At 36.5% G+C, this 17,726-nt stretch overlaps 1 protein-coding gene and 1 long non-coding RNA gene across 2 annotated transcripts in view; both read right to left on the minus strand.

Moving 5' to 3' along the window:
- Nucleotides 1-17,726, minus strand: part of LOC140164776 (uncharacterized) — a 406,719-nt gene that overhangs the window by 258,144 nt on the left and 130,849 nt on the right. The gene's annotated exons all lie outside the window — the stretch shown is intronic.
- On the minus strand, nt 14,732-15,865 carry LOC140164137 (neuromedin-U receptor 1-like). The gene has a single exon (XM_072187381.1). It carries the CDS (start codon nt 15,863-15,865, stop codon nt 14,732-14,734), a length of 1,134 nt encoding a protein of 377 aa, XP_072043482.1.

The raw sequence follows: 17,726 nt of genomic DNA on the forward strand, positions 1-17,726 counted from the left end.
GTTTTTTGTTGTTGTTGTTTTTGTTTACAAAATGCTAGAGTGGTTTTTTAAATGCTAGAGTGAATAATAGCCCATGAGGAGTGACATAGGCCAAGAATTTATATAGCCACCTAGGCTCTATAAAAGACAACCACATGGGCCAATCAGTGGTTCACAGCAGCTTAGGGACAACAAGAATGAAGGGGTACAGTAAAGCATCAGACACGTGAAATAAGATGCTTATGCACTCTGCTCTTGAAGGATGATGCGCCGTTGTCAGATATATCTACGACAACTCCATCTGGTAGGCTATTCCAAACGTGAACAGCAGTGTGGATGAAGGTCCTGCCAGTAGATATGGTTCTAGAAACTGGTACTGTGAGAGCATGGCAAGGCATGGACAAGCTGGAGCGGGTAGCTCTTCTGACTACAAATGGCTTTGATAGTAGTGCTTTCAGATCTGTTGGGCACAAGTTGGTATGTATTTTGCAGATCATCACATCGTTTAATAATCGATACGACACTGTGGCAAACACGTATATAGTACATACGCTATTATATGAAACGAACAATTTAAGTTTAAGCACATAACGATCATATTAATTAATTGATTAATTAAAGATCATCCACAGACAGGATTTGGTCATTATAAAGAGTGTTGTCTATACATATACTTACTGTACCAAAAGTGACAAAAATTTCAAAAATATTACGTACGCCTTCAATGGACGGCCATATTTCTAAAATCAGAAATTAAATTGTATTTACCTGTAAACTGATCAAATTCGCCAGGATTACAATCTGATCCCTTGGTCCTACGCACTTAGGTCTTCTTACTTGCCTCCTCCCTGCTTTAAAGATGCGATAAATGCGGTTGACTTTCAGCAAGGTTGGTGCAAAATTCAACAGAAAAGAAAACGACACAAAATTCTCTGCGATCACACATGACACATTGCTTGGTGGTGCTAAATTTACGAAGAGTGTAAGGAATGATAAGAATATGCTACATATCATGATGACACTGAGTTCTCTTCCAGTTGCTTTAATCAGGGGCCGGTCATGATATATGAATACACCAAAAGCCGTTACAAATGACAATAATATCCCCGTGGTTGAGGCTATGGCAAGAACTATTATTACTGGATTTACAAAGGACAGATATTGTGGTACAAGTGGCTCACATTGCGTAGAGTTCACGTTGGGCCAATACATAAAAGGACAAGTTTGACATTGTGTCCTGTTCGTAGCAACTATAGAATTATCATCGCATCTTTGACAACCCCAGCAACATGTTGCTTCCAGTGGTATCTCAATGAATCCCGTATCACAAGCTTCCTTACATGCAGATATTGGTGTTCTATCAATGTCTTCATTTGCACCCCACTGAATAAGATCGTCCTGTAAATATATAGAGTCCTGTGGATGCCAAAGTCCAACTTCTTCATAAACATACTTTCCAGCTGATGTCGTCTGCAAATTTAGAAACACGTATTTTCCTTCTGAATCTCCGTAATTATCAAATTGAAAGGTGCCGTCTGCAGTTGCGAAAGACACCTGATACAAATTGTCTTTTAGAATGGATCCTGTAAAAGAACCTCTTTGAGAGATTGTCGCATTCAATGCATATGCAAATGCTAATACTGCATTTATGACAAATGTTTCAGAGGCTGGCGGAAACGGACAAGATTTCATAGTAGAACAGTCGTTAATTCTTTTCCAATGCGTAGCAAAATCATGATACCACGGGCTCACCATAGTCGTGTTCTCTTCCAGGCTATGCCAGTACCTTTGAAAATCGTAATCTGGTGAACTATAGAAGCGAACGAAGATGCTTCCATGAAGGAGAGGACCATATCCGGCATCAATGACGTCACTGCCACCCCAACCGTCGCTACCGATAAAGGTAAACCTACGGGTAAAATTTGCCTGTTCAATTGCTCCTAGTATACTGTAGGCATGAACTGATAGTGCGAATATAACAATAACAGAAACGTGAGACTTTTCTGCAAGATTATCTATGATGTCGTCAAGTTCTGCGTCACTTGGGTTGTTGGCTACTGGAGCGCTTGTTGCAATGCAGACACCTTTCGCATCTGCTTGAGAGCGAATCTGCCGTGCTCCATGTACACCATATGTGTCGATAGAAAAATACAAGGCGATGTATCTCCAATCGTAGTGTAGAATTAAATCCATGATGGCACCTACTTGGAATTTATCCGGAGCAACAGTACGAAAGAAAAACGGAAAGCGATCAGTAACGCTTAACTCATCACTGGATGCAGAATACGCGATGATTGGCACTTGATATATCGCCGCTGCTTTAGCAACGAAAATACTTGTTGCACTGCTTCCAGGTCCAATAACACCGACAACTTCGCCAGTCTTTGGTCGTTGATAATTTGGACACATAAGATGAAATGTTTCATTCCTGCAAACCCCGGCTAGCGTTGATATAGACCATAGGGAAAGATCTTCCGTGCGACAATCATTTCTGATTTCATAACCCAGCGTCAAATTCTGCAGTAGATCTGTTCTGTTGTTAATCATATTAACGGCATAAACCATCGTTTCCACTTTGGGAACTCCGTGGTTTTCCATCATAGGTCCGTCACATGGGTTGTTAACCGTCCGATATATTGGTATAATTCCACCGAGGATTAGGTCGCCATTTTTAAAATGTACCAAGCATTGGCTCTCAAAGTAACCACAATTGGCAAAGCTTAGAAAAAGGTTGTTGCAATGACGAGAAAGCTAATCATACGTTGACCGACTAATGATAATACGTCAAACAACATTTTTTATCTTCTTTTAACCTGCCAATCTTAAAAATGTTGTTTGCACTAATACAATTTCAACTATGATGGGTTTGAATATTTTCCTGCCCAGTTTCTCCTTATTGTTTATTTCCTATTCGATTGCGACCATCTCTTGTACATTCGTTCACTATACTTGACACTGCATAACAACTTAATAATAAAGCTCTGTCACAGCGACAAGCCGTAAGAGAGTATAATAATATAATTTGTATTGCAATGTGTGATATCGTAGATTGTCAACTTCAATCGTTGGTGATGTTAGATCGCTCTTACCATTCATACTAATTAATTATTAAATAGCCGTTTAAATCGATTTGCTCACATGCAATATGTACCGGGTATCACACTGAACAAATATTCCAAGAATTAAAAGGAAACCTAGTATAAACATTGCTCATATTTGCGCACAATTTTGTGATCCGATGCGAGTAATGCAATAAACTGGTTTTGGAAATTAGAATATTCCAGGGTTTTTTGTATCACAGCACTCAAGATCAATATTAAAAGGAGTAAATCTATGACTCCAAATTAAATCTGTAAAGCTGTGGATTTACAAATACACGGTTATGGCATGTCAAAAGGCGCGATACTATGGTATTGTAAATATACTGTTTGGATCGAGAAACAATTCTCAGGTACTGGGTTAATGATACTGTGTACAAATATTGATTTTTTTTGGTGGTTAACTCAGTTAAAAACAACATCTACAAATGTACATAGCATAAATACATTAGACGTATACACGTAGCGAAGATTTATTTAGCAGTGATTTAAAACTATTTTAATATTACAAAAATGACCCGTGTAACAAAATTCAATATAACCCCCTCATACACCCCCCTCCCTTTGCTTCCACCTAATCAAGCAAAAATCAAGTCAGAAGTCGATAATATGTGACCGTACAGCACGAATGAGCCGTAAATGTCCTCAATTGTATTCTGAGTTACAGTGTAAAATGGGCATGAAGGTCATATTCATAGGTATTTCAATTTGGTGCTACGTGTATCTCATTAAATGAGGTACACGTAGCACCAAATTGAGGTACCTATGAATACGACCTTCATGCCCATTTTACACTGTAACTCAGAATACAATTGAGGACATTTACGGCTCATTCGTGCTGTACGGTCACATATTGATTTGAGATTTGGGCCAAACAAAGGAAATATTTCCTTCTGTTTCCTGTTATTTAGAAAAATTCTTTCTGAACTGGTTGTTCAATTTCAATGGGGTTTTTTGCAAAATGTATCTGTGCAAATGCTTGTTACAATCCATTGGAAAATTGACTGATCAGGCAGCCATTCCGGAGCAAACGTTTCTGCAGCCTGTGAAACGGCACTCCAGAAACCTCCACACAAAAGCCTTCCAAAGAATAGCAGGTGCAGGTATGTGAGTGAACCATTTTTATTTTAATCACTACCTGAATCGATTTGAAAATACACCAAAGTATTTCGTAAGAAGCTGCAGTTTTCAACAGGGTATATTTTGGGTTTGGGTTTTGATAAACCATTTTAATAACATTAAATGTCGGGTTATATTATAAAGATCATGAAAAGGTTTAAAATGTTTTGTATGAAAACACACTATAACAATATTTTTAATGTTTTCAAACTATTATTGTAAAATATTTTATGCAAACATTCTTTGTCAAAATATTTTGTCAACACTTATATAACATTATGTTAGAATATTTGCAGTAAGTTATCAAAAAATGTTTTGAACGTTTTATACCCTTTATATATCATTTATATAACCCGACGTTTTCTGGGAGCCTTTTCTAACCTTTTGCGAATGATGTCGAGAACTTTTTGTGTTTGCTGGTTCTTTCCTGTATTAAATGTCGTGGCCCCTCCAGATTCTCAAGGAACTCACCCAGCTCGACTGCCCATTACTCAATGAGTCCTGTTCCTTCTTCTTTTTTGACTGGCCCCACACCAACTGATGACTGATGAGTATCTTTGATACTTTATTTTACACCCAGGCTTCATCCAGACTTTATCCCTATTAATCGTCTGGTTTTGATTTTGTCCTTATTATTTATCATGTTGTTTCCTCAGGCACCCCTTAAATTGCATTGCTTAGTTTTGTGTCTTGTTTCTCATTCATGTGTTATAATAAAAGCTGGTTATACAAGCACATCATAGATTCAACAAAGCTAAACGATATCTTCAGCTGAACTGGTCATATTAACATTTTAATTTTGTCTCATTATTGCCTTATTTTGAAAAGGGTATTTACGAAATTGAATTAATTGCAAATGGTAATTATATTGCTGGCAAATTGACCTTCGCTTCAATGTGTTGGTATAACAAATGGTTGCTTAACAAGGTATGTTTCAACAATATTTACATAAAAGGCATGCTTTACGAATATTATAGATTAATTTGAACTATTTTATTTAATTATGGCTGATAAAATGACACTAGTTTCAACAAGCATTTTGTTACACATTTGTTAAGGCTTTTGTTGCTGATGATATGAAAATGAATTTCCCAATAATATTATCAAAACATAAGTACTACTACTTTAATCGGTATTGTACAATGAAAATATTCAATTTATTCCAGTACTAGTGATGAAATTACGTGGCTCAAGGTTTGAACTAACGCAAATTATTCGAGATATTGAGCACAAAAACAGCAGATAACCTAATGCAGATTAGTTCTGGGGCACACGTAATTCACGGACGTCTCTGATTTCAAAGACGGGTCAGTGATTTCTTATACGGGGTCTGTGATATCACATACGTGGAGCTTTGTTGACAGCTGGGCAGCACATCGGAACGAATATGAGTGTATTAGAATAAGCTTTCATGATGCAGTCATGTCTACAGTAGAATTCATCTCGACCTTTGCAGGACTTAACCCCATTAAATGCTATTAAACCAAGATAACACTCATTGAAACAGCTCAACTGATTAAATCGGATCTTCTCTGGTTGTGCACAAGTGTCTGTTTTCATGTGCGATATCGCAATAAAGCTGGTATTATAGCTTCAGTTGGGTAACCGATTATAAAGGAAACGAAAGGAAACAATGGTATGTGTACCTTTGTTCACGAAATGAGACAATGGTCTGCTTTTTGTAAACCAGCATTCTTGAAAATGAGCAACATAATGATTGTTGACTTAACACGGTTTGGAAATAATTTCTTCATATTTTTGGTGTTATCTGTCGTTTACATATCCTTCCTAAAACACAAAAGTGCGACCCTCTCAAACACCTAAATTAGCTAAAAATTTAGGACATGTTACAAAACTATATTGTCTAGAATTTTAGAAGAGTACTTTTAATATTGGCCGGTTATTTTTCACACAGCGACGTTAACTAGGCAATGTACTATTACCTATAACATTTACTAAAACACCAAAGTACGAATATTTCCAAACATCTAAATTAGCTAAAAATTTAGGACATGTTAAAAACTATATTTTCTAGAACTTTAGAAGAGTACTTTTAATATTGGCCGGTTATTTTTCACACAGCGACGTTAACTAGTCATATCCCCATACTTTTAACGTAGGGCTATTTGTAGAGGTCACGCGTCAATGGGAAAGAGCACTGTGTATTGTGTATAGGAAAACGGACAGTAACTGCAGTATGTCCTATGTTTAGCAAATATCTACCTGTGCACAAAATTACATCTATCTGTGCAAATTCTGACAAATGGTCCCAGAACACACTTAAATTGCAATGGCCAAAATCAAATGTTTTGAAGTAGAACATCCCAAGAGTACCCGAGCCTGCGCTCTAATTTATGAATTGGGTAGTAAAATTACTAATATCGTTTGCGACTGTGTTTTGAAACTAGGGAGTATGTTATTTATGAGACGTCTCTGAAATATGATACTGTTATGTGACAAGACGCTTCAAGAGTATTTGATATCAGAGACGTCCGTGAATTATGAGTGCCCCCGAACTGAGATAGCACTTTGTTGCTCTAAACACCGGAGACCCCCTGCGTTGCATACACAAACTCTTTGGAAGTTTGCAGATAGCCCTTTGTTGCACTAAAATAACTTGTTGATCTCCCCTGAAATTTACTTTTGCTCATTTTGTTAACAGGAATCCTGATTGGGAAATCCATTAATTTAAATATAAATTTCAACGCAGACAGCCATTTGTGTCCAGAACATTCCCAGTGTTCTCAGGATTATTTTAGTTCCATAAAGCCTCAATATCGCCAAAAATGCAGATAGTACTTTGTTGCACTAGGTCCTCGATATGTACGAGTATGTATTGTATGTATGCAGGCGCGCTCGTCCCTCTCCTCTTTGATCGCTCCGCGCCTGGTAGGGGTGTGGGCGGGGTGTGTGATTTGTATAAGAACTTGAATAGTTGGCCTTCGTATCATAAAACACTAAAATTAACAAACAACTGCAAGGCAACGCACTTCACAATGTTTTACATCCACGATCTCGGCAAAAGGCAATGATTAGTAATAGCCTTCCGGTAATCAAAATAATAATTTATTTCGGAAAAGAATAGACTATACTATTCCACGCATTCATGTACATAATTGAATACCTGATAGTATATTGAACTTGTAAACTATTCGTCTTAAGAATTTTCTTCCGGTGCACTTTAATTCTTTTAACACCATGGACACTACTGCCTATCACAGAGTGCTCATGATTGGTTAATTACATGATATAATCATCTGGGTAGCCACTTGTAACCAATCAAAATAGATCTTTTAGATCTCTCTCTCTCTCTCTCTCTCTCTCTCTCTCTCTCTCTCTCTCTCTCTCTCTCTCTCTCTCTCTCTCTCTCTCTCTCAGCAATTTTAAGCGTAATCCCATTAAAGCCTATTGTACATTCTTATCATATATCTGTTTGGCTCAAATGGTATTGCCATCTTCTGAACCAATCAAACTAGTTCCTAGAGATTTATAATCGGCCGATAGTGATCATAATAATTGAAGGTCGAATTAAAGACTAGTTTGCGTATGACGTCCTGTCAACCACACCAAAATGCCGTACTGCGCAGGTCAGCAACCAATCACGCCGCGCCTTTGCCATGACGCAAAATAATCAATTTAATTCGATCTTCAATTATAATATAAACCACCAAATGATTTGAACTTATTGCGGGCCTACTCTTTGCGCACATTTTAGCGACCTATAACCATCAACCTCGACAGGTTGACAAGTTAGTGGACGTCGATGATTTTTTATCTTTCGACAGCCATAGTGTTACTGTCTATTCTATGATTTATTTAAAAAATTTCACAATAAAAAAGGTGACCGATTTTATGATTTATTTTTTTAATATCTTGCCTACTAATTTGAGAACTAGAGTAATTATTTTCTTTCATACTCTTGTTGATTATCTTGTTTGTTTCTTTTTTTCTATCTTTCTTTAAAATCGGTATCGATTTAAAAAGTTATACTACGCTTGTAGTATTTGAAGGAGAAACACTATTATAATAATTGTCTTATCGTTAGCACGATGTAAAAACTACTCTCAATGAAAACGTGAATATTTATCAATTTCATGATTGCAATCTTTATTCGATTTTGATTATACTCTGAGTAATGTGCTTTGTTGCAGTATTTCCTGTCACTTTCCAAGGTCGTTACATTTTAATTACCTCCCAGAGCCGATCGATGTTGATATATTTTAACATTTGAATAACAGAAAAGGCACACCTATGCTTCCTATATTTCATCCATTTGATAATTGTTTTTTGTTTATTCATTGCAGTACGGAGTTCATTCACAGGCGATACAATACATGCCTGCAGCAAATGCAGCGAAATGCTATAATGTTTAAAACGAGTGGGATGGCAGGAGCTACATATTTTCAGCCATTTTTAGCCATTTAACTAAATAACCACAGTATACTTCGTAATTATTGATAAATCGATCTTATAGAAAATTGGTCAAGAAAGCTAATAATTGCATTTAAATTTCCAGTGGTTCTTGAGTTAAGTCCAATAACATATCATAAGATTATTGCTCTTTCGGTGCGATTGTTGGTTCTTCAATTCGATTGTTGGTTTTTCGGTACGATTGTTAGTTCTTCGCTACGATTGTTGTTTTTTCGGTTCGATTGTTGGTTCTTCGCTACGATTGTTGGTTTTTCGGTTCGATTGTTGGTTCTTCGCTACGATTGTTGGTTCTTCGCTACGATTGTTGGTTTTTCATTTCGATTGTTGGTTTTTTTTAGTGTAATTGTTGGTTATCCGCTACGTTTGTTGGTTCTCTACTTTAATTTTTTACGACGGTACAGTTATTTCAGAGTCTGTATACTGGACCTTAAAACAGAAGAAACAAAACAAAGCTTATGGCGAGAGATTTAAAGAACACACGGAAATTCTCCCAAATATGTTGGTAAAACCTCGTCTTCTAATATGATTTTACTAAAATGATCTTAATTATCTCGAGATGAAGGAAGCGCTATTTATATACACCAAGACGTCCAACGTGTAGGTATGCGTAGATTTTTCTGTCGCACGAGCACCACTAATACTCTGTCTTCGTATGTAAACGTGACGTCTGACGTCCAGCGCCTTTTACCTATGATTATTTTCATGATCATCTTTTCAGGCAGTAAACATGCCAGAGTACTAAATTTGTCAGGGGATGGCGCTGTGCATGTATGTGGTTGTGCACATGTGCACAGGTTATTCTTACCATGCTTACAAACAACACATTAAAGTCGGATAATGTTACAATGCTAGCCTTTGAATGCATTAAAATATCTATAATTTTAATTATAATTCTATAAGTAAGAGAAATCTACACCACGATATAAAAATAATAACCTATTGCAAGCAAAATTTGGGAAAGAAAGAAAAACTGTCAAGCAATATTATTCCCGCAAGTATTGTAGATTTGATGAGGAGGACATATTTGTCTGGGGCGGACATTTTATAAATGAATTTTGAAGAGCAGCAACGACACCACATGCATTACATTCCAGATGTTAAATCTACATCATATGCAAAATTTGAGGAAAAATGAACGAGTCAGTTTTATTTTAAGGACATTTGTCTGTAACTGGTCTTTACATATAGCCCTATGGAGAGAGTGCCCGTTGATGGCGCTATAACCCCCATTTTAGGAATAAAATGTGAATTTTAAAAAAACTGACCCGTGCGAATTTTCTAAAATTGTCAGAGTATGTAGTATGAACATGTAGAAATATAATCAAGTAGTTGCCCTACCTGCTCTTCTCCGAAAAAATAGGTGGACACCCTATTTGTTTTTCACATTCTAAATTTTTCAAGATTGCACGATCTATACGTGATCCATAGGCAGTGATATGCCGGAATGAAATTTTCTTTTCTCGTTTGTTCAAAAACCCATATATCCAGGGATGTACTTTATGCAACACGTATCGTTTTTTGTTTAAACAGTGATGGGGATATTTGGCCGCGTCCCAATGTTTGCATCACCTGTACACCCCCCCCCCCCCCATCCATTCCCCCATGACTCATTAAAAACAAGAAATGTCACTATTTAGCAACTAATGTCAAGGATTGTTCTTCACCGATATTCACTTTGAGCCCCGCATACTGGCGCCACCATTTAAGTTTAAAACTAATTTCCGGTGATCTACAACAATTATCTTTTGTATATTTAAAAATCAATCTTCAGAACGTCCATCATAATAATTAAATTAAATTGATCAGACTGTCTTCCGGTCCATATTCCAAGTTAGCGCTACATTCTAGTAGTAAAAATATTTCTGTACAAAAACGGCATAACTGCCAGCGATTGCACTTTTTTTACAGAATTGTCCTATTTTACAAGATTGTCCGTCCATTTACAGAATTGTCCTGTTTTTCATTTTACTGATTTTTTTTTACAAAATGTCCGCTTTTTACAGAATATTTATTGTTTTGCACAATATTCTCATTGTTATTAAATGGAGCAACAAAGAGTGGAGAAAAGTGGACGGTCCGTAAAAACAACAAGCTTCAGGTTGCCACCTGAGTTTTTTTGTCATATTTTGGGTTTTTTAAAGGCAAGTTAGCTGTAAAATGAAAAAAAACCGGAGGCCTTGAAAAATCCTTCAATTTTTAACAGTGTATGGTCCACTGATTGAACTAAAAGTAAACTGGGCAATGAATCTAATTGAAATTGATCATAGAAAACACATTTTGACTAAACCAGCAAATTGCAATCACATTCACACAATGACCAAAAACGGGGAAAGTCCCTTATGTTTTGCTAACAATTGTTTAAATGCAATAAATTCAATTAAATAAATTTGTCACTTAAGTTGGTGTATTCGTAAACATGAATTAATATTTAATAACTTCGTTTCCATATTAAAGGGATATTTATGTGGAGATGCACCACTAAACCATGAAGCTATCATGTCAGTGGAGGCGCAATAGATTTACGTAACGCATCGTTCCTTTGTGCCGATTTGATTTACCGACAAGCTATTCATCGAGAGGTACCTTTTGTTCAGGAAAAAGGGTCCCGCCATGAAATCGGTAACTGACCTGACAGCGTATTAACGCTTTACCAGACAGGCTACTGTCAATAAGTGATCAAAAGAATGACATGAGAAAGCGCTCACTTGAGTGAGAGGTACCTTTTGTTCTCATACAGCCAACGGGTGTGACTGAGTCTTCGCCAACACACAAAGCACACTCTACCGTCGATGTACAATTATTTACCATCCACCTTAATTTAGGCGCCTCGTTTAAATAAATTCAATAGAGTTGCTGCGCGATTACATGTAACAACGTGCCAGGGCTGCCAGGTATATAGGTTTATATGTGTCTATCTGACTTCGCAGTATTATGTTGCTATCATAGTTATGGGCCTATTTAATGAAGTCAAAAAAAATGCCAGGGGCAAGTGAGGGAATGAAAGAGGGGTCGAGGGGTGAAAAGAGGAGAAGCGTTTGGGTGATCGAGATTGGAGGGAGGGGAGTAAGACAAAAGAAAAAGGAAGAGGTGGAGAAAGAGAGCGAGGGAGTGACAGGCCCCTAAAGTGTAGGCATAGAATAAGTGCAGAGAAAGGAAAAGAAAGGAATGAATAAAGAAAATAATAATTATTATTATAGAAACTAAGCATATAAGAACACTATACAGCCATTCAATGATGCCGAACCTTTTTGCGTTACGTAATTAAAACACCCAGTCAGATGTATTTCACACCTGCCAAACACAAGTCACCCGATTTCGATAACTGGACGTTGAATGTTCACTCTCATGAATATTGATTGGCAACATTTCCCAATATGTCAGCGCTCAAATCGGACACAATAGAACAATAAACCCTGCAGTGCGTTGCTATACTGTCGCTACATAACACATTTTTGCTTTACGTGATTCGCTGAACACGAGTGGGCGGCGCCACGTGGGGTATTGGGAAAGATACCACCCCTCCATGACTCGGAACTAGTGGCGTCCGCACGTTATTAAAAGTGGGGAGGAGAGGGGTGCGAGGTTGATTCCCCCGACTGCTCACAAATGTTCGGCTCGTTTCACTCGCCGTAATTGGTAATCCCATGGTTTTCACCGACTGTGTGCATTTCCCCCGACTTACCAGCAAAGGTAGCTTTCCATTTTTTTTTAACTAGCAGTGTGCTTCTTAATATTGATGCAGTAATCTTATAGGTAATGAGTCGATGAAACCAATAATTTATATTTCCATATGTCTTGTGATACCAGAGATAAGGCAAATAATATATGTGATGCGATCAAGCAAAATCAATCGGAACTCGGAAATATTAAATTTTCAGTTTCTAATAGGTTAGTAAAAAGCATTTACAAAGCTGCATTTTGCCGAAAACACCATTGAAATTGAACAACCAGTTCCAAAGATATGAGCAATTAAAGAATTTCCAAAACAGGAGGAAACAAAAGGAAATATTTCCTTTGTTTGATCTCAAAATCAATATTTCCGAGTTCCGATTGATTTTGCTTGATCGCATCACATATATCAAAACGAAAGTTTTGGGCGTTTTCCCCTCTCGAGAAAAAAATAATGCGCATGGGGCTGAAATGACTAACATTTCGCTAGGTCACGCTCCCCTCCGAACTGCAAGAAAATAGAGAGGAAGAGAGAGCGAGAGGCACAGAGAGCGCGAGAGAGGGGATGGAGAGAGAGAAGAAGAGAGAAAGAACGAAGCCTAGGTTATTGCTTTTAGAGTTCATCGATTCTAGAGTTCTTTACAAAGGTGAAATTACGCATAAAAAACTCTTTTGTTCAATTACATCCGAGTCGTATTATTAAGAGAAAATCTACAAGTATATTTTGCTTAATAATTTTCTTTATTAAGTCCTGTTCATAAGAACACATCTTATGACCCGCGTGGATATAAAATCTAATATAAATTTACTATTGTTACATTCAGTTGGCTATAAAATTTAATATGAGTATTTCTATTGTTATGCTACAGCTAAAAGCTTTTAGACCTTGGTTCATATATATTTATCATGAGGGAGCTACAATTTAAAACATATCCGCATACAAAGTTTGCCATATGATGTGTTCAAAAATAAATGCAAAATACAAAAACTCAAATATATAAGAGGTAATTTCTTTATAAAAAATACATAATGTACAATGAAATTATTTTTTTCAAACCTGATTTTGATGCACGGTAAAACCTCGTCTACAAGCATAGTGTTTTTGATGAAAGCTAAGTTCATACGAAACTAGCGTAAATATGCCAATACAAAAGATTGGTCTTATAATAATACTTGTTTGTATATGCTTGGATCTGTCATTTATTTGCTCAAACTCCATTATGGCACCTGGATTAATTTAGCTTTCATCAGAAGCACTCTATATGCTTGTAGACGAGGTTTTACGGTATATTTGTAATGTAAGGTTTACATATTTCCCAACTTAAATATAATTGAAATCAGCTAAATTTGTGTTTCTACTAAAACAGGGTGATTTAATTTAATGTCATATTTATGACCTGTAAAAAAATGTGCAGCAAAGTTGCCGGTAAATGTTCTGTAAAACCACACAAATCAACGTACGAATATTCAGGAATTTCCACATTCTTACGAAAAGTTAAATATTTCCACAATTTTTTAGCTTTGCTGCTAAAACTACTTAATTGTTCAAAGATAGTAATTTTTAATAAATAAGTGTGTTTTATGTGCCCTGCAAAATGTAAAAAAACTGTCAAATTTGACATTTTGTTAGTGATCCCTATTTGCTTAATATTAAAGGTAATAAAGACAATGAACATTATGAGGTGTTTCTTAATTAGGGATGATTATTGTATGTAACTTCTTATGAGCTACACGAAGATAAAACCTGCTATTATTTTATACCAAAATTCACAAATATAAGTGCATTAAAATCTTTACAGTTTGTTCTATTCAGAAAGGCATCTTTAAGAATACAATACATTGTTTTCTCTCGCACCTAAATACATATTTTTTTCTAATAAATTAGTTTAGAAAATGATAAATGTTTCAGTAGACGCAGTCCGAAGTCGTTCTATTCGCATCATAGATCTCCCTGAGGAGGAACCCTCCTCCCTCCAAATTCAGCCTTTAGCCCACCGTAGAGCAGTTGGTACCCCTACTATATTCCATCGAATGTACTATGACGATATGCTCCAGAGCTATTATGCCAACTACTTTCTGAGCATTCAAGACCGTTCTGACCGTCCCACTTCGTTAGATCTCAACCTTAAAGTTTCAATTCCAAGATCTAATCTTTTTAGTCATAAACGGCCCTTCATTCCATCTGCAGCCGCATATGGATTACACTCCCACCTCACATTCCATGTATTGTAAAAAGGGCCATGCATGCTGCAGCTTCAACAAAGAGGTTTTAAAATAGCTCGTCAGCTATACTGTAATGATAAAAGCTGTTAAATTAATGCCTAGAAATGTTTTGACATGAAACAATTGTTTTCAAAACCAGCTGGAGCTCGTCCTATGACGACTTTGTGTGGAATGGCTCAGTTCGTTTTGAAAAAGCAAAGGCCTCATTTGTTCTATGGCTTGACGTACACGGCCTGTATTTTGCCTGACACAGTAGACGTACGCGAATGCTCCGAATTTGTACAATTGAGATGGCATTCAAAGGCTTTTAAAAACGCTTCACGGTAAAAGGAGCTCGTCGTAACGTAAATGAATGGATTTGCGCAGGAATTTATTAAAATTAGACATCTTCCTATAACCAGCATGGCTCCGTATTGCTCGGTAGTAAAGATACCTGCCCCACCCAGGTGTACCATCATGTTATGCATGGATGTAATACGATACGGTGTTTGGCAAAGGAAAAACAAAGTCCCATTGATGATGAGAAGGCGAGCCACCTGGTTACGAACACGTTGACTCTGCTGCTGCTGAGCTACATTGGTAACATCATCTATACGTTTTGATGAAATGAGACGCTGACTAAGAGCTTTTATAATGCTACTGTACATGTAGATATTGACAAACATAGCAAGGAATAGAGGAGCGGTTTGAGTTATCTCAGAAAATATGTAAATATCTGGATGTACTACGACACAATAATAAATCGTCGTCGGTAAATGTTGGAATTCTTCACTATCGGGCCATTGTACACACTGTGGTAGAAAACCAGCATATCGAGGTGCTACCCAAGCGCCAAAGAAAATTCCTAACAACCAGGACGCGACAATGATCTTATTTGTACGTAATTTACCGGCGACAATTCTGTGCTTTAAGGGTTTACAAATCGCGTAGTATCGCTCGATTGTCACTGAAGTGATAAGGATTAGTGAAACAAAGTAAGTTGTCATAGCAATATGATACACAAGCATACAACCAACGAATGAACGGTATGCTACGTCATTACGAACAGGCGATCGATTAGAGGAGTATAAAATTGCTGCAACTGCGAGCGTGACAAAAAGTATATCCGAAATTGCAACATGAAACAAATAGTTATTGGTAACAGTTCGCATACTTTTAACACTTATAAATATGAAAATGAATGCAGAATTGCCCAAAAGACACGTAATTAGCACAGTAGGCAAGATCCAAGTAAAGAACAGTTCTTCAGTCGGTGTCAGTAAGTAGGTTTGTGCTACTTTAATATCAGATAGATTAAGAAAGACGTCATGACTGCATTCAACAAATGTGCTGTTGTTAACCGCCATCGTGAAAAATGTTTGTTGACCGATTCGAAATACTACTTATACTATCAGCAACGACATGCCAACATATTAATCAATCATAAGTAACATGTTTATTCGGTGATTCTTTTCCACTTGCTTCTAGCCTCATCGTGTTTATTACAAAAGGAAAAAGAATAATACATAATAGTAATATTAAAGACAGAGATTTATAAACAGCGCTTTAAAAACAAATCCCAAAGCGTTGAAAAAAATGAATTTATCAATATTGATATGAACAGAATATTTTATTGCAATTCATAAATCTGCTTAATAGTTACAAAACTGAAGCGTCAAACATTACGAATCGTTGTGACGATCATCCAGGATAGCACAAAATATATATGAAAAGTCTCAGTAGGCTCAGCTGCGTCGTTATTCAAAAGATGTGAGAGAAAGCTGCGTTGATTAATCATATTTCGGGTGATTGCATGAAGGAAATGGCCTCGCATGAAAGATAGAAAACGAAGACGTTAGAGCCATTTTGGAGATGTCGAAAGAAAGAAAGAAAGAAGGAAAGAAAGAAAGAAAGAAAGAAAGAAAGAAAGAAGGAAAGAAGAAGAAAGAAAGAAGGAAGGAAAGAAAGAAAGAAGGAAAGAAAAAAGAAAGATAGATAGAAAGAAAGAAGGAGAGAAAGAAGGAAAGAAAGTAAGAAAGAAAGAAAGAAGGAAGGGAAGGAAAGAAGGAAAGAAAGAAAGAAAGAAAGAAAGAAAGAAAGAAAGAAAGAAAGAAAGAAAGAAAGAAAGAAAGAAAGAAAGAAAGAAAGAAAAAGAAAGAAAGAAAGAAAGAAAGAAAGAAAGAAAGAAAGAAAGAAAGAAAGAAAGAAAGAAAGAAAGAAAGAAGCCTTGATGGCTTAGTCTGGCGAGTGTAGACCTATTATTTTCCCTCGACCGAATTTCCCTCATGAATCGTCAAATTATGTATACTTTCAGCAAGAACAGGGCGACCTATTAGGGATGTTTTTAAATCCAACCGCCGGTCGACAACCGACGTGCTGACATAACCGGTGATTGGCCCTAGTTTGTATTGTTCAGAACAATAACACGCGGTTATACCACCGGTTCGATCAGGGAACCGGCGGTTGAGTTTTTAATTCCTAATTCCAGATGTAACACCTTTATTCATTGATTATTTTGCACTTTCTGCTGGCTTCATCGTCACAACAAAATTAAACTAATATTTATGTAATTAAGTAGTTATGATTGAGTCACAGTTTCCAAAAGTATCCTTCTTATCAGCAGTATTAGAATGATCATTTTCAAGACAATCACTACATTTATTTTATATACTATTTGAAATATCATTTAATTCGAAAAACAATTTGAATGCAACAAAATAAAAAACTCTCGCTTTTCTTCTTCTATTTCTATTCTTTCCAGCGAGCAATCTTTTTCATGCTCCGCTTTCATTAATAATTGTCGTCACTGCATTAAATTTGAACTGGTAGGAAACCATTACCTACACTTTTGCTGACTATTCTTCACAATACATAAAACAACTGTGTTATTCAGAAAATAAATCAATTTTGTTCTTTATGAACAATTCCAAAGAAAATCAAGATGTTATTAAACTCACATTTTAGTCTCATTTCACCACAAGGCAAGTGGTTTCATCAGACTGGCAACCCACCACATCTTACTGTTTCTTTTTATAGACTACACCCAGCAAACACAAAACGCTTTCGACATTATTTGCAAAAGGTTAGAAAAGGTTGTCTGAAAACGTTTAATGTCGGGTTATATAAAGGGTATAAAACATTTTCAAAACATTCAAAAAATACTGCAAAATATTGCACATAATGTTGGTTCAAGTTCAAGTTCAGTACGGTTAAACAAGCCAGGTGGGG

The sequence above is a fragment of the Amphiura filiformis genome, chromosome 11 (assembly GCF_039555335.1).
Source record: "Amphiura filiformis chromosome 11, Afil_fr2py, whole genome shotgun sequence".
Taxonomy (NCBI): Eukaryota; Metazoa; Echinodermata; class Ophiuroidea; order Amphilepidida; family Amphiuridae; genus Amphiura; species Amphiura filiformis.

Excerpts from the sequence above, each read along its gene's own strand:
- LOC140164137 (XM_072187381.1), bottom strand. The coding sequence starts at position 15,865 with ATGGCGGTTAACAACAGCACATTTGTTGAATGCAGTCATGACGTCTTT.